The 18,287-nt window shown below is 42.8% G+C and overlaps 1 protein-coding gene across 1 annotated transcript in view; it reads right to left on the reverse strand.

Moving 5' to 3' along the window:
* Positions 1-18,287, reverse strand: part of LOC308674547 (transmembrane protein 132D-like) — a gene marked incomplete at both ends in the record, with an annotated part of 253,795 nt that overhangs the window by 89,332 nt on the left and 146,176 nt on the right. The window contains one exon of the mRNA XM_081339121.1: positions 4,931-5,114. Within this exon, the coding sequence (XP_081195247.1) occupies positions 4,931-5,114 (184 nt within the window). The remainder of the gene's footprint in view (positions 1-4,930; positions 5,115-18,287) is intronic.

An 18,287-nucleotide genomic window follows, 5' to 3' on the forward strand; every position in this document is an offset into this window, starting at 1 on the left:
CCCTCTGATAGAGTTTGTTTACTCTTCTGACATGGTAGCAGAGAATGGTTTGTTTGTTTGTTTGTTTTTGATGCACGGTAGCAGTTTAGTTAGTTAGTTCAGCAACTGATTTACGCTGGGCTCAATTTACTGAAAATGCCGATGCCAAAGGAAGACAGAAAGGGGTTCATCACCCTCTGATAGAGTTTATTTACTCTTCTGACAGACTGAGTTTCTCGTGAAGCCAAGATGTTACTGAACCATTTGGTTTTTTAAACCAAGTTGCTACTGTCGACGTTGTGACAATTAAGAAATTGCAGCCATTTTGCCTTTTGCTTTCCTTCTGCTTTTTCTCTTGTGTGGGATTCTCAGATGTAGATGGGGGAAAGGGGAGAATGCTTGAGCATTTTCAGTCAGCCTCAACAATTGCAGCTGGGTGAACTTCAAGGTCCCTTCTAGATAAAGTTTTGGCCGGCTGAAAAGTAGGGAGGAGAGCCCCGTGTTTTAGATTAATTGGTGAATGTGATTTATGACAGCCTTTCTTGGGTGGGAATTGTAATGTGTTACATTGTATCAGGGGAGGGAACTTTGGTCTATGTAAGTGGCGATACTTTGTTTCCTGAATAAAATGTTCTTTAAGGGAGAAATCTTAGCCTTGAAGTTTTTTTAATTGGCTTCATCTATCGGAACCATGACAGCTACATGATAAATATGGATTAAATTTCACACTGGCTGGATTGGCATCCCACACTAAACTAAAGCTAACCACACACATCAGAGTCACTTGCTTGAGAGGGCAACTACAGAAATGGAAAGCATAAACATTATCCTAGCCAATGTGTCAAGAGCGAAAATTTAGCAGCTACATGCCTCTTTGTTTTCATCTTGCCATTAGAGTAAGGTGTGTGTGGGGGAGAAATGATGGTTTTGGACTGGGTTAATTAGAGAAATGAAACCTCTCCAGTTCTTTGGAAATTTGCTGAGCGGTGACTGTCTGGAAACCTTTCAAGGACATTCTAGCAGGTGTGAAGAAGATAGCAGATGGTTCCCATAACAAAGAGACTTTATTTACAAGAGCTACATGGACATCTGAGGGTTTGGCTGGGAATGTCATTGTTATATGCTATGGTTTGATGCCTTGGGATTTTAGAGTCAGTTTTCCTTTGCTTGTAGCATGCCATGTATTCAATAAACAGTAAGCTTTTATCCTGCACTTGTATTTGGATATTCAAGCTGGAGGTTGACACAATGTGTGAAAAAATCACACCAAATAACGATGATAATTCTGGAAGATTCCAAGCTTGACTCAGAGTGTTCAAACGGGCTGTTTTAATGGAAGGACTTCTTCTGGAATAGCTACCAACAAGGACAACCACTTTCATACATATCTCAGTCTCCATCATTAGAATTTTCAAGACTAGACTGGACAACCATATGACCGGGATTGTATAAGTTCTGCTATTTGAGCAGGGGGGTGGACTAGAAGACCTCCAGTGTTCCTTCCAACCCTATTATTCTACATTCCATGTTGGAAATGCAAACTCTGCTTGCTTTCTCATCAGCACAAACGCACCACAAGCACACCAGAGTCTCAGAAAAGATTTGTGAATGCCTGTAAAACCTATTGGAATGGCATAGGGCAGGAGTAGGCAACCTTGGCTCTTTTATGACTCATGGACTTCAACTCCCAGAATTCTTGGAATTCTGGGAGTTGAAGTCCACGAGTCATAAAAGAGCCAAGGTTGCCTACCCCTGGCATAGGGTCTCCTGCTTGAGCAGGGGGTTGGACTAGAAGACCCCCAAGGTTCCTCCCAGCCCTATTATTCTACCTTCTATGCCTTACAGTATTGAACATCCCAATTGCCAAATCCCTTGCTTGGGTTAGAATAATTCAACAAACCCAGCATGATAAATGTTTTTATTTGGTTTAGTTTTTAAATAAGAGAATAATCAACCCTTGCAATAATTGTCTCGGTCATTAAAGCCCAAAGGCGAGTTTTAAAGTTGGTAAATTCCATTGGTGATCTCCAAGAAAAAGCATAAACATTTCCCCCACCTTGACTAGAAGCATAATAATTAACAGCCTGTTACTAGGCAACCACCCAGTTCCTATTATAATCTCCCCCAAAACTCATATACATACATACCTAATAGATGTTCACCTCTTAAGTGCACGCCATAGGCATTGAAAATCTGGCTTCTTTAGAATTTCATGGGAAGGAGGCCCATCCAGCTGTTTATCCAAATAATTCAAGATCAATTGCTGGAAAATTATAATTGGACTCCTTCATGATTACCAAGTTATATTTATATGTGGGTGATATGCAAGCTAAGAATTGGAAGTCACCTGTTCCTTACATTCCTTCTCTCAGATATTAATGTTTGTTGAAGCAATGAAGTTTCCAGTACAGGTATTCTTGACGTACAAGGCTGGAATTACGATGGTAAGACAGACATGGTCGTTAAGCGAATCACCACGTGGCTGTGCATGATTTTACAACCTGTTTTGTGGCAGTCGTTAAGAGAACACCACGGTTGCTAAAGCAGTGTGGTGATCATTAAACAAAGCTGTTTCTTTTGATTTACTGTAGTAAGGCGTGTGCCACAGGGCCTTTGGGAAGAATCAGAGCCCCTAGCTTGGGCCATGTTGAGAGTTTGGAAAAAAAATTCAGAGAAGAGCAACTAAGATGATCAAAGACCTGGAGACCAAAACATACGAAGAACGGCTGCGGGACTTGGGTTTGGCTAGTCTAAAGAAAAGAAGAAACAGGGGAGACATAATAGCAGTGTTCCAGTATCTGAGGGGCTGCCACAAGGCAGAAGGGGCCAGGTTTTTCACCAAAACACCAGAGGGAAGGATGAGAAACGATGGTTGGAAACTGACCAAAGAGAGAAGCAACAGGGAATTAAGGAGAAACGTCCTGACAGTGAGAACAGTGGGACAGCTTGCCACCAGAAATCGTGGGCGCTCCATCACTGGAGGTTTTTAAGAAGAGACTAGACATTTACCAGTCTGTGACGGTATAGGTTCTCCTGCTCAAGCAGGGGGGTGGACTAGAAGACCTCCAAGGTCCCTTTCAGCTCTATTCTATTCTATTTTCCATTTCCAGAAGGATAATACACAGAGCATCCTGGGATATCTCACCTGCTACCACTCAGAAGATCAAAGAGCTCTGTCTCCCTCATGCCCAAATTGGGACAGTCAATTCTTCCAAGTGCTAGGTAAAGGTAAAGGTAAAGGTTTCCCCGCACATGCGTGCTAGTCATTTCCGACTCTAGGGGCCGGTGCTCATCTCCGTTTCAAAGCCGAAGAGCCAGCGCTTGTCCGAGGACGTCTCCGTGGTCATGTGGCCGGCATGACTAGACGCCAGAGGCGCACGGAACGCTGTTACCTTCCCACCGTAGCGGTCCCTATTTTTCTACTTGCATTTTTACGTGCTTTCGAACTGCTAGGTTGGCAGAAGCTGGGACGAGTAACAGGCGCTCACTCTGTTACGCGCACTCGGGATTCGACCCGCCAAACTGCCGACCTTTTGATCGACAAGCTCAGCATCCTAACCCACTGAGCCACTGCGTCCCTTCCTTCCAAGTGCTAGATAAATGCAAAAAACCAGCTAGCTCAACCTCTAAACATTCCTAGAAAGAACTCTAAGGAACTATCGTTTGTTGTTTATCTCCTAGGCTTAATAAATTCAAGGAGGGTGGAGGTGATGTCCTAACAAAATATATCAAAAAGGAAAGGTAAGGGTAAGACAAAGCCATTTGTTGTTTAGCCACCTTCCTTTTTTGTCGATTAACTCCTATTGCCTGAAATCTTTCCAATTGGCTGATCCAATGTCTAAGTTGTAGTTCTAAGCCAGGGACAATCAAACAATGAATTAGAAGCTTGTTACTCTGGTGGATCAGGGATCATCTAGACTTGGATGACATCTATGGATCATTCCATTCACCACCACAAGTGTGGACATCTTCAGATTCCAACATCTCCCTTTACCACATGACTATTAATCACTACCCAGAAGAAATGAAGTCGGCACTGAATCAGCTCAACAAGAAGCAGACCATGACATGGTCACTCACTTAGATAACAACAACACCAAACAGCATAGTCCACTTAATTACATACTGTAGAAGAGATGGCAGAGCCTGGAGGTGGTGTGAAAAGAGGAATAAGCTCTTTTACGTAGTCACAAGGGAACTAAATCCAACCCCCCCTTGAGTGCTGTTGGCCTTTATAAAACTCTTAGCAGGTGCAGATGGTTAATTGAGAAGATTCCCATGCACGGACTTTTAGCAATAAATCAGTTTTCTTGAACCTTCGTGTGTGGTCTTTCATGCCTGACATATCCCAGCAACGATATATTCCACAACCAACAAACAAGCCTCGATTCTCCAAGAAGCAACCGAACAACTGGACAAATGAAAAACCAAGCTTAGAGAACATCTATAACAACCTACGATGCCAAGATACGTACATCACTAGAAAGATCTCCTAACAGAAGAGAGAAGCGTTCAATGTCAGAGATGGAGCAATCATTGCAGGAATGATGGACAGAACATGGGAGAAATTGAATTGTAGGACATCTAGGTCTCTGGCAGACAGTAGGAGAAGACCTGTAGTTCTGCAGAACATTAGCGTAAACGGAGAAAATCCAAAATAATTTCCAATATCCTGAAACCCAGAAGGGAACCCTCCCCCAGTTCAACTAGGTTTCCACCATGGTTGTTTTATCTACTACTCTTCTGGGTTCATTTGCTCTTCCTTAACCGCCCAAAGCATCATAAGGTAAGAGAAATAAGCTGGAGCACACCTGGATTTCAACTTTCACCTTCAGTCCAAAGACTGGAAGGCAAGAACATTTCTGTTATATTCAACTCTGGTCTATCCACATCGTGGATGAGCTAATACGGTTGTGATCCTCAAACCAAGAGCAGAAATAATTTATCATACCATAGCTAAGGGAAGAATGCCAACAAGATCCTTCTGGCTAACATAAATCTTGGAGATGCTGAGGTCAGACGTCCTTCCTCCAGGATATTCAACCTGCCACGTAATAAACTGCATCCCCGGCAATTCGGTGAGTGCTTCCATCTCAAAATCCACCTGTAGGATCTGTGAGGGAAAAGGAGCCGTGCTGGAGAAGGGAAAAAAGAGGGGGGGGGGAAATGCACGAAGTCAGCAAACATTATTAGTCGTTAATCAGACAGGACCCAAAGGTGCTTTTTGTTTTCAGGAGGCAACTGGACTTTCTTGTGTTTCTTTTGAAGATGTTTCGCTTCTCAGCCAAGAAGCTTCTTCAGCTCTGACTGGATGGTGGGGAATGGGAAGGATTTATACTCCTTGCAGAGAGCTGGTCATTTGCATCCTTTTAGTGAGTCGCTGAGGCCACTTGGAGGTTTGCCTGTGTCCTCAGGGTCACCTGAGCGGTGCAAATGGGTGTGGAGCCTTTTGGGAACTGCTGAAAGGACTGCTGTTGTGGAAGCTGTGTGTGTGGGGAGTCCAAGCTGAAGAAGCTTCTTGGATGAGAAGCGAAACACAAGGAAGTCCAGTTGCCTCCTGAAAAAAAGCATCTTTGGGACAACCTGGACCTGGGTGACTGAGAATCTCCACTGACATTTCATCAGACAGGACCATCCAGTTCTCAACAATCCACTCTTGACTTAACCCATTTGTACCGTGGGAAGACGTGCTGCTTCAGAGCCCATCTGCTAATGTGAATGGGACTTTACACATGCATGTAAAAATCTATGGAACGTAGGTCAAACGTCCTTAATGTACAAATAAGTTCAAACATTGCCCAAATAGGTTTGGCAAAACAACAGACCTTGTCTATTGCTCGGCTGAAGTCTATATTTAACGGAGATTCAGATTTTCCTCTGGTCTACTTGAAGCCCACTGAATCTAGATCTGCAGAATCAAAGATTTACTATAATAAAAGGAGTATCGCTGCTCCATTTTATACAGATTACAATCCCTGGGACACCCTTCAAAGGTCTATGGCGCGGGTCTTCAAACCTGGCCCTTTTATGACTTGTGGACTTCAACTTCCAGAATTCCTCAGCCAGCGTGCCTGGCTGAGGAATTCTGGGAGTTGAAGTCCACAAGTCATAAAAGGGCCAAGTTTGAAGACCCCTGGTCTATGGAGATTCTCAGTTCCAAAGGTGGGGTTTTGTTTTTTTCAAGAGGCAACTGGAATTCCTTTGTTTTCCCTTGAAGACATTTTGCTTCTCATCCAAGAAGCTTCTTCAGTTCTGGAGAACTGGAGAACTGGAGAACACAACTGAAAAAGCTTCTTGGATGAGAAGAGAAATGTCTTCAAGGAAATCAAAGGAAATCCAGTTGCTTTTTTTTTAAAGGCGCCTTTGGGACTTCAAAGGTAAGCTTCTGTAAATCTATGAAGTAACCTCTGCATCCGTATAATTAGTAGCCTGTGGTTTGTTTGTTTTTTTTGTTAACCCAAACAAAAGCAAGTTAGAAAGCTAAGTCTTTACTGATTAACCCTTGGGCCATATCAAAGTGCAAAGTTCCAGCAACCAATTATTACTAAAATTTGATAAAAGCAATTTAAAATGGAATTAGATAAAATGCAATTTACAATGGAATTAGAATAAAATACAATTTAAAATGAAATGGTAATAAAATACAATCTAAAATGAAATTGTAACAGTGTACAATAATTTAAGACATGGATAAAATATGATAAAATTATATTTCAGAGTCGCCCTTGCAATCTACCCCAATCAGTCCCACATATGCAGATCTCAACTGAACCATTTTGTGCTACGTTAAATGTTATTTTCAAGTTCTTGTCGGACATAAGGTAAGTTATTTTGATATGGGGATCCCAATGGGTCATTCGTTTGGTATATAGACCAAGATACAAGTTAGAAAGCATTAATTACAACGCTTGAACCTGCACACAGCCTTCTGCAAATTTCTTTCCACGTTTCTTGTCAGCAACTTCGTGGCAGTCTCAAGAATTACCAGCCAGGCTACAAGAATATCACTCATTTTTATACTGTGTTCTTCCCGGGTGCGACATTACAACATCTCTGGTAGTTCCAAAATGATTCACAGCTACGGGAGAATTTAAGAGGAAATTTAAAGGAAAGGAAGTGATGTCTGGCTTAAAGAGTCCGATCTTGTAAACCTTCCAATAAAAGCAGCTGCAGTGCAGGAAGCCATTAAAGTTAAACGGTGCCTCCTTCTTGAAGTGACTCTACTTTGTTTGTGACTCTTAAAGGAAGAGATTGCGGAGTTTTGTTTGTTTTTTGTCCCCTTATCTTACCGAGCTATTAAAGTTCTGGAGAGTCACTCCAGCTGGCATATAAATTTAATAAATGGGCCAAGGAAGGCCGTCAAGAAAGCGAAGGATAGCAAAGGCCTCAGATTAACTGCATCAACTACGCAAAGAGAAATCCATGGACGATGATTAAAAGAAAAAGAACAAACTCCATATAGAGGACGTGGCATTCAACTCTCAACTGCCATGGGATTTTAATAAACTTTCCCCACCAATATTTTCTTGAAAACTGGGAAGAAATCACCACAGGTAACCCTTGGCTTGCAACAGTTCATTTAGCGGTTATTCCAAAGTTACAACGGCAATGACCTTTGCAGCATCAACCAGGGACACATGATCAAATTTCAGACGCTTTGACAACTGCTTCATACTTATGACCATTGCTGTGTCCCAGGGTCACGTGGTCCCCCTTCTGCGACCTTCATGACAAGCAAAGTCAAGGAGGAAGACAGATTCACTTATCAACTAGGTGAGTAATTTATCAGCTGCAGTGATTCAGTTAACAACGGCGGCAAGAAAGGTCATAAAATGAGGCAAAACTCACTTAACGTATTTCTCACATAACGTCAGGAATTTGAGCTCAACTGTGTTCGTAAGGCGAGGGCTACTTGTACCTACCTACCTACCTATCTATCCCTCCATCCACCTATCCATCCACCCATACAACCCTGGGTCTGTCTATATATCTCTTTGTCTCTCTACCCATCTGCCCATCCACCCACTCATCTAGCCTGTCTGTCTATGGCTCTGTCTACCTATGTCTCTATGTTTGTATCTCTGTATCTCTCTCTCTCACACACACACATGCTCTTTCTCATCTATGTATCTTCTCTCTCTCCCTCTCTCTCTCCATCCATCCATCCATCCATCCATCCCTAGGGTCCAGATCTATCTCCAGCCATATGTAACTTCTGTCTATTATCTATCTATCTATCTATCTATCTATCTATCTATCTATCTATCTATCTATCTATCTATCTATCCATCTATCCCTCCATCCATCAATCCATCCCTAGGGTCCAGATCTATCTCCAGCCATATGAAACTTCTGTCTATTATCTATCTATCTATCTATCTATCTATCTATCTATCTATCTATCTATCTATCTATCTATCTATCTATCTATCTATCTATCTATCTTCCGGTTGGCTTCCGGTTGCCCTCCGGGTGAAATTCAAGGTGCTGGTTATTACCTATAAAGCCCTACATGGCCTGGGTCCGGGTTATTTGAGGGAACACCTGCTGCCGGCATCAAACGCCCTTCGCCCAGTGCGCTCCCACAGGGAGGGTCTGCTCAGGGTTCCGCCGGTGAGAGATTGCCGGCGGGTGACACCCAGGGATAGGGCCTTCTCAGTGGGAGCGCCTGCCCTCTGGAACCAGCTGCCGGTGGAGCTGAGGACTGCTCCCGACCTCCGATCATTCCGCCGGGGCCTGAAGACCTGGCTCTTTGAGCTCTCGGGCCCAGGCTGAGGAGAAAATTTTAACTGGGGTTTTTAGTGTACAGGGTGAATTTAATGCTTTTTAATTGATTTTAACTTTTGTATGTTTTGATTTTTAATTCCCTGTAAACCGCCCTGAGTCCTCAGGGAAAGGGCGGTATACAAATGCAACTAAATAAATAAATAAATATCTATCTATCTATCTATCTATCTATCTATCTATCTATCTATCTATCTATCTATCTATCTATCTATCTATCTTTCTGTCCGTCCATCCATCCATCCATCAATCCATCCATCAATCCATCCCTAGAGTCCAGATCTATCTATCTCCAGCCATATCTATCTATCTGTCTGTCTGTCTGTCTGTCTGTCCGTCCATCCATCAATCCATCCATCAATCCATCCCTAGGGTCCAGATCTATCTATCTCCAGCCATACTGTCTGTCTGTCTGTCTGTCTGTCTGTCCGTCCATCCATCAATCCATCCATCAATTGGTGGAGCCTTGGTGGAGCAGTGGGCTAATGCCTCCTTAAGTAACACCAGCTGCCTGCAATTAGTGCAGGTTCGAGTCCCACCAGGCTCAAGGTTGACTCAGCCTTCCATCCTTCCCAGGTAGGTAAAATGAGGACCCAGATTGTTGGGGGCAATTAAGCTGACTTTGTAATAATGCCGCTTGGGGGTGTGTGTGAAAGCCCTAATAAGCAGGCATATACATAGAATGAAGGCTACTGCTAAGCTTGTAAGCCGCCCTGAGTCTTCGGAGAAGGGCGGGATATAAATGGAATTTTAAAAAAAATCCATCCCTAGGGTCCAGATCTATCTATCTCCAGCCATATCTATCTATCTATCTATCTATCTATCTATCTATCTATCTATCTGTCTGTCTGTCTGTCTGTCTGTCTGTCTGTCTGTCTGTCTGTCTATCTATCCATCCACCCATATATATATATATATACATATACATATACATACATACATACATACATACATACATACATACATACATACATATATATATATATATATATATATATATATATCTATATCTCCATCCATATATATATATCTCCAACCATATATATCTTGTCTGTCTGTCTGTCTATCTTCCCACCCTTCCATCCATCCATCCATCCATCCTTCGGGTCCAGATCCTGGATGATGCAGCACCACATAAGCAAGCTGACTTTGTCATTTCTGCTTTCATCTCAAAGATGCTATTTGACATTCCGAATTCTGCCTCTGGATTTTCAGTGGATGAAAGGAATGTGAATATTCACCGTTACCATTATTTTCTTTTTTCCTTTTTTAAAGGAAATCTTGTCATCGGCTCCCCTGTTGAATTAATGATACAGAATGTATTCCCTTCCTTTCCTTTTAACATCGTATTAATTTTTTGCCTCTTGATGTCAAAGCCGACAAATGGGCAATTTGCAAACTACAATCACTGCCACGTTATCTGTGACCTGAAAAGGAGTGGAAAGCTGGATTTTGGGGAGGTTGCAGGATGAAACCTAATCAGCTTTCGGAATGCAAAGAGAAAGACACTCTGGACTAGACCCAAATGTCTGAAATGTATAACAGAATAAGAGAGCTGGAAGGGACCTTGGAGGTCTTCTAGTCCAACCCCCTGCTCAAGCAGGAGACCCTATACCATTTCAGACAAATGGTTGTCCAATCTCTTCTTGAAAACCTCCAGTGATGGAGCACCCTCAACTTCTGGAGGTAGGTAGTTCCACTGGTTAATTGTTCTCACTGTCAGGAAATTTCTCCTTACTTCCAGGTTGCTTCTCTCTGGTTAGTTTCCATCTGTTGCTTCTTGTCCTGCCTTCGGGTGCTTTGGAGAATAGCTTGATTCCCTCTAATTTGAGGCAGCCCCTGAGATATTGGAACACTGCTATCATGTCACCCCTCGTCCTTCTCTTCATTAAACTAGACATACCCAATTCCTGCAACCGTTCTTCGTATGTTTTCGCCTCCTGTCCTCTAATCGTTGTTGTTGCTCTTCTCTGCACTCTTCCAGAATCTGAAATTTTTCTGGGTTTGTGCTGGCTTGTTCATTCGAGAAATTAAAACCAAAACTAGCAATGAATGAAAAGTCTTTTTTTTTCATCCGGTATTCATCCATTTTAGGTGGTGGCTCAGTGGGTTAAGACGCTGAGCTTGTCGATCAGATGGTCGGCAGTTTGGCGGGTCGAATTCCGAGTGCCGTGTAGCAGAGTGAGCGCCTGTTACTCGTCCCAGCTTCTGCCCACCTAGCAGTTCGAAAGCACGTAAAAAACACAAGTAGAAAAATAGGGACCACTCCGGTGGGAAGGTAACAGCGTTCCGTGCGCCTTTGGCATCTAGTCATGCCAGCCACATGACCACGGAGACGTCCTCGGACAAGCGCTGGCTCTTCTTCGGCTTTGAAACGGAGATGAGCACCGGCCCCTAGAGTCGGAAACGACTAGCACGCGTGTGCGGGGGAACCTTTACCTTTTACCTTTTGACTACTTTGCAATTTCTTAAACCTGCCCCAAAGAATCAGACTACATAGTAGGAAGTGCATTTTTCATTTTTTTCCCCACTAAAAGCACCAATTTATAAAGGCAATTTCTCTATTAAAACACGCAACTTTCCCCCCTCCGGAGTGAGTGGGATTGAAAAACATGACGGTTGAGATTTGCAAAGCTTTAATGCACTCAGCACATCAACAAATATAATCGTCTCCAACAGTGCACACATTACACAATGCAGATACTCAGGGTTAGTGCTGGAAGTTTTGTATATCCATAGATGCAACAGTGGTGAATTTGTATTTTTGCCATTCCTCTTATTGGTGAGACCTTGCTAAGGAGAATTTAGGAAGTCTTTTATCTACAAGATACAAGTGGTCTTTGACTTACAATCATATACTGCAGCCAGTTTTGGTCACCACACTATAAAATAGACGTTGAGACTCTAGAAAGAGTGCAGAGTGCAGAGTGCAGAGTGCAGAGTGCAGAGAAGAGCAACAAAGATTATCAGGGGACTGGAGGCTGAAACATAAGAAGAACGGTTGCAGGAATTGGGCATGGCTAGTCTAGGGACGCGGTGGCTCAGTGGGTTAGGATGCTGAGCTTGTCGATCAGAAGGCCGGCAGTTTGGCGGGTCGAATCCCGAGTGCTGCGTAGAAGAGTGAGCACCTGTTACTCATCCCAGCTTCTGCCAACCTAGCAGTTCGAAAGCACGTAAAAATGCAAGTAGAAAAATAGGGACCACTATGGTGGGAAGGTAACAGCGTTCCGTGCGCCTTTGGCATCTAGTCATGCCACATGACCACAGAGACGTCCTCGGACAAGCGCTGGCTCTTTGGCTTTGAAACGGAGATGAGCACCAGCCCCTAGAGTCGGAAACGACTAGCACGCATGTGCGGGGGAACCTTTACCTTTTACCTTTTAGTCTAGTGAAGAGAAGGACCAGGGGAGACCTGATAGCAGTCTTCCAATATTTGAGGGGGGCTCACAGACAGGAGGGGGTCAATCTATTTTCCAAAGCACCTGAAGGCTGGACAAGGAATAACGGATGGAAACTGATCAAGGAGAGATTCAGCCTAGAAATAAGGAGAAATTTTCAGACAGTGAGAACTATCAGCTGATGGAACAGAAGTTGCCTTCAGAAGTTGTGGGAGCTTCATCACTGGAAGCTTTCAAGAAGAGACTTATCTGGAATGGTGTAGGGTCTCCTGCTTGGGTGGAGGGATTGGACTAGATGACCTACAAGGTCCCTTCCAACTATTCTATTCTATTCTATTCTATTCTATTCTATTCTATTCTATTCTATTCTATTCTATTCTATTCTATTCTATTCTATTCTATTCTATTCTATTCTATTCTATTCTATTCTATTCTATTCTATTCTATTCTATTATTCTATTCTTAATTCTGTTCTCTTCTATTTGTTTAGTGACCTTTCAAAGTTCCAATGGCATTGAAAAAAAAGTCATTTATGACCGGTCCTTGCACTCACAACAGTTGATGCTCACACATTGGTTAGAAATTATGTCCTGGGCAAATACACTGGAAGTGATTTTAAAATATTTCATGGTTAATCATGTTTAGGCTCAAAAAAAAGGACAAATACTTATTACACGTCTACTAGGAGATTATAATGAGAAAGACCTTGGGAGACAGGGAGAACAGATGATGCCAAGGGAAGAGTCAGATAAGAGACTGCAGAGTCCAGAGCTTCATAACAGATGGGGAAAGACGCTCAGAAGGGACACACACACATACACACCAGTTTCTCAGGCTGTAAAGGAGAAGGGGAAGAGAACTTTCCATACTTGCAAGATTCTGTCGATGCAACCTTACAAGAAGGTACAATTAGCTCATTTGGTTGTGATTCCTAAGTGGTGTACCTCAGGAGGCCGATAGTGGCAAATCTCGGCATAAAGGTATGTAGGAATGACCTTGGGAGACAGGAGGAAGAGCTGCAAATTGTACAACCATCGTGGAAAAGGTATTTCAACCCTCAAGTAGAAAAGGGGCATGGGGAATATTTCAGAAGGGACCCTCCTTATTTCCCTGGGAAGTAAAGGTGGGGGGAGAAAAAGATGCTTTCCAGCTTGCACGATTCTGCTAATTTAACCCTACAAATAAAGACACCCCTAAAGTTTGTCTCCATGCTGCACACGCGTTCGGATAATATTCTAGCATTCAGGATAGAACACGTCTTCCAATCCAGACATTCCTTCAGACACAGGGCTAGTTAGATAAGACTCTGCTATTGTCCCAGACATCTTCTCCCGATCCAAAAACAAAACAAAACAAAAAAAATCCAACCATAATTTGCCATACTATAAGAAGGAAGTGATAAATCAGCACTGAATTTATTACACACAATCTAATAATAATCCAGTAAATTATTCAAGCGAGAGTCAGTAAACATCAAGTCAGTGCTTTGAAAACAACTCCCTGTCATGAAGCAGGACAAATTGGTGTTCCTGTCAAGTTTAGAATGAATTGCGGAGTCATGTTGTTGTTGTTGTTGTTAATTATTGATACAGTAAAGCTAATTTAGAAGGCAACTATGCCTGTGACTGACTGGGATCAAGCTCTCACTTAAAGGAGAGCTCAACCTCTTTTTTTGTGGTCATAAGGACTAGAAACTTAAGAAAGCTATGTTTTCTTTGGTTGCCCCTCCCCCTCGCAGGGCGGATGTCAAAAAGCAGGTCAACAATGCCAATCTATATGGAATTATTTATATTTCCACAATGTACCAGCTCACCACATCACAACTACTTGCTGTTCCACCCAAATTTAGGAAGCAGACGGTGGTATAAATAATAAACAGACAAATAAAAAAACAAAAAACTCCAAGCAAATAAATAATGAATGCTAGATAAATTCAATAATTTAATGGAACACATAGCTCACCTCATCATGAAGCTCTGTGGTGAACGATAACATGGCTTTATTCTTGAAATTATTATTTTATAGGCTGGTTTAACAATATCTTTAATCATAGATAAGGCTATTAATTTCTTTTAGTACGTCGGGCGTGTGTGTGTGTGTGTGTGTGTGTGTACATTAGCTGTACAGAGTGCTTTTTGGGGCTGGAAAGACAGGATATAAATATCTATATTCATTGCATTTTTAAAATGCTTTCAGTAATGCTGTAAACTGCCCAGAGAACTTTGGTTACTGGGTGGATTATAAATAGTATTGGCAATAAATATCACTCTTCGTGGGAGACAAATTATAATAATAATTCAAGGGTAAGCATCTATGGGTGACTCTGACTCAGTCTGATTTAATTTTCCCTCTATATTAAAGGAAGCAATCCCCCCAACTCCAAGATTATGTATTTCCAAATCACCACATTAATTTAAAGGCACCCAATTTAACAACACACTCCAAAACATCCGTTCAAGCGGGAGATTCGATTGAGTTGACTTTGGCCAGATTCCCGGATCAAAACCGAGTTGGGTGTCACTCTGGATATCATGCATGAAAAAGGGAATGTGGCAAATGAGGAGAAATGAAACCCCATGAGTGACGGTTAAACAATCTGGATATGTTTATCCTAACGGACGAGATTTGTGAAGGAGGAATATGACAGCAGTCTCCAACCATCTGCAATGTTGTCACATAGAACCTAGAGAGGACTTAAAATGATAGGGCTGGAGGGAACCTTGGAGGTCTTCTAGCCTAACCCTCTGCTCAAGTAGAAGTCCTAATACTATGCTGGACAAATGGCTGTCCAATCTTCTCTTGAAAACCTCCAGTGATAGAGCATCCACAACTTCAAGAAGCAAGGCTGACTAACTGTTCTCACTGATGGGAAATTTCTCCTTAGCTCTAGATTGGATCTTTCTTTGATAACTTTCCATTGGTTACTTCTTGTTCTGTCCTTGGGGGCTTTGGACAATAGCCAGATCTCTTCTTCTCTGTGAAATCCCCTCAAAAAACAGCAACTGTGAGAGGGACCTTGGAGTCCTAGTGGACGATCACTTGACTATGAGTCAGCAGTGTGCAGCAGCAGCCAAAAAAGCTAATACAATCCTGGGTTGTATAAACAATGGCATAGAATCAAGATCATGAGAAGTATTAGTGGGTTAGGACGCTGAGCTTGTCGATCAGAAGGTCGGCAGTTTGGTGGGTCGAATCGCGAGTGCCGCGTAACAGAGTGAGCGCCTGTTACTCGTCCCAGCTTCTGCCAACCTAGCAGTTCGAAAGCACGTAAAAATGCAAGTAGAAAAATAGGGACCACTATGGTGGGAAGGGAACAGCGTTCCGTGCGCCTTTGGCGTCTAGTCATGCCGGCCACAGGACCACGGAGACGTCCTTGGACAAGCGCTGGCTCTTCGGCTTTGAAACGGAGATGAGCACCGGCCCCTAGAGTCGGAAATGACTAGCACGCGTGTGCGGGGGGAACCTTTACCTTTACCTTTATAAAACCCTAGTAAGGCCACACCTGAAATGCTGCAGCCAATTTTGGTCAAAAGATGTTGAGAGTTTAGAAAAAATTCAGAGAAGAGCAACTAAGATGATCAAAGGCCTGGAGACTAAAACATATGAAGAATGGCTGCGGGACTTGGGTTTGGCTAGCTAGTCTAAAGAAAAGGAGGAATAGGAAAGACATGATAGCAGTATTCCAGTACTTGAGGGGCTGCCACAAAGACGAGGGGATCAACTTATTCCCCAAAGCACCAGAGGGCAGGATAAGAAACAATTGTCAATGCTGCAAACATTGACATGTTTTTGCACTGACAATATAAGAGACAGACTGTTATTTTAATTGCTTCATTTGGGAGGGAGGAATCACCCGGAAGTTGTGATAAGATTGCAAACCATGACAACAATGTTTGGAAACTGATCCAACATGGAATTAAGGAGAAACTTCCTGACAGTGAGGACAATTAACCAGTGGAACAGCTTTGCCTCCAGAAATCGTGGGTGCTCCATCACTGGAGTTTTTTAAGAAGAGACTGAACAGTCACTTGTCTGAGATGGTATAGGTCCTCCTGCTTGAGTGAGGGCTGAACTAGAAGACCACCAAAGTCCCTTCCAGCTCTATTCTATTCTATATTACAAATATTGGAGGACTGCTATCATGTCACCCCTTGTCTTTCTCTTCACTAGACTACACATACCTAGTTCCCACAACTGTTCATCATATGGTATAGCCTCCAGCCACTTAATCATGGCCATGGTGAGATGGCTGTGGCGAGTTGGCCTTGGTGAGTTGGCAATGGTGAGTTGGCCATAGTGAGTTGGCTATGGTGAGTTGGCCATGGTGAGTTGGCCACAATGAGTTGGCCATGGCAAGTTGTCCCCTTCCACTCTGTCCCACAGCACAGCCAGGAGCTCTAAATAGAAAACATCCGAGTCTGTTTTCCTATTGAAACTGGTGGCGCAATTCCATTTGCCAGGCTCGGAAGATTATTGAGTTTTCATCCTGAAGACCACTTGAAAACACAATCATCTATTCAATGAACACCCCCGCGGGTCTCTGGGTTTCCTGCCTGCCCCTCCACCACCAGAAAAAGAAGACTGCAGATGCCTGCAGTGCTGAGATCGTCAGGGGCGAGGGGTGGGGAAACTCAAAATGCAAATCTAATGGATGCCAGCTAATCAGTGCATCGTGGGACAAAACGCAAGGCGAACTGGCAATGCTATACACAGTTATATCACCTTTTCCTTCCACCTTGTAGTGCAATAGGTAGCAAAAGGTAGGTCAGCCTTTGGATCAGAGGTGGGTCAGCTCTTTCCAAAGCACCAGACCAGCCCCCCCCACACACAAAAAAAATATTGCAGTGCCCATAACTGAAATCAAAAGTTTTCTCTGAAATAGGGACATGCATTGGTTTGTAATACCATTGTTTTGTAACCAAGGGTCCCTCCAAAAGGATGTTCTATGCTTCTTCTGAATTCAGCCCAAGATTTTGCCCACAGACTTGGCTAGGGTCACTTGATTGATTGATTGATTGATTGATTGATTGATTGATTGATTGCCAACTGGATGACTTTGAGCAATCACCATATGAGTTCTAGTCCTGCCTTAGGCATGAAAGCCATCTGGGTGGCTTTGGGCCAGACCGCCTCTGTTGTCCCAACCCAACCCTTACACAGGGTTGTTCTAATTTTATAAAAATAATAAAGACAGGACAAAAAATATATACATAAAACGCATTCCCCACCAGAGATCTATCGTTGCTCAGAAAGAAAGCCGATTTGCATTGTTGATTGCCTTCCTCCAGAAGCCAGTACTGTTCCCCTGGCAGATAGAAATAAAAAAACCTTTAAATTATTAAAGAGAAAGGCAGACAAAGGAGGCGGCAATTGTCTAAGTCGCTCTTCCTGTCCAGTGGCTTTGCTGACACCAAGGAATAAGCTGTGTTGGATTGTTCTCAATGTTAGATCCTACATAAAAAAAATCATGCCTCCCCAATTTATTTATTTATGCCTTTTTTCGCACAATCAAATTTGCTCTGAATGTTTCACCTAGACCTTGCTGTATTTCCATCGGGGTGTATCACACAAGATTTCATTCGCCCAAAGGCGCCACCAAGGATAGCATCAAATTTTCTAAAACTGTACCAAAGTCAACCTAGAATCTAAGATTAATAGCTTTCTTTCTAACAGTGGGCAGCGACAGGTATGACAGGACCAAAGCAGAAGAAAAAGAAAAATGCTATCTCTCTATCAAGGGCGCCTTGGAGTAAGACTATCATCATGAAATTTGGAGGAATGTGATAAACAGGTAATAATAATAATAATAACAATAACAACAATAATGATAAAGTTGGAAGGGACCTTTGAGGTCATCTAGTCCAACCTCCTGCTCAGGTAGGAAACCCTATACGATTTCAGGCTGTCCAATCTTTTCTTAAAAACTTCCACTGTTGGAGCATTCACAGCTTCTGGAGGCAGGTTGTTCCAATGGTTAATTGTTCTCACTATTAACCTCACTGGAGACTGGACAGCCACTTGTCTGAAATGATATAGGGACTCCATCTTGAGAAGGGGGTTGGACTAGATGACCTACAAAGTCCCTTCCAGCCTTACTATTCTATGTTCTACTCTATGTTCTAGATC

Source organism: Vipera berus (genome assembly GCF_964194415.1).
Source record: "Vipera berus genome assembly, chromosome: 14".
Taxonomy (NCBI): Eukaryota; Metazoa; Chordata; class Lepidosauria; order Squamata; family Viperidae; genus Vipera; species Vipera berus.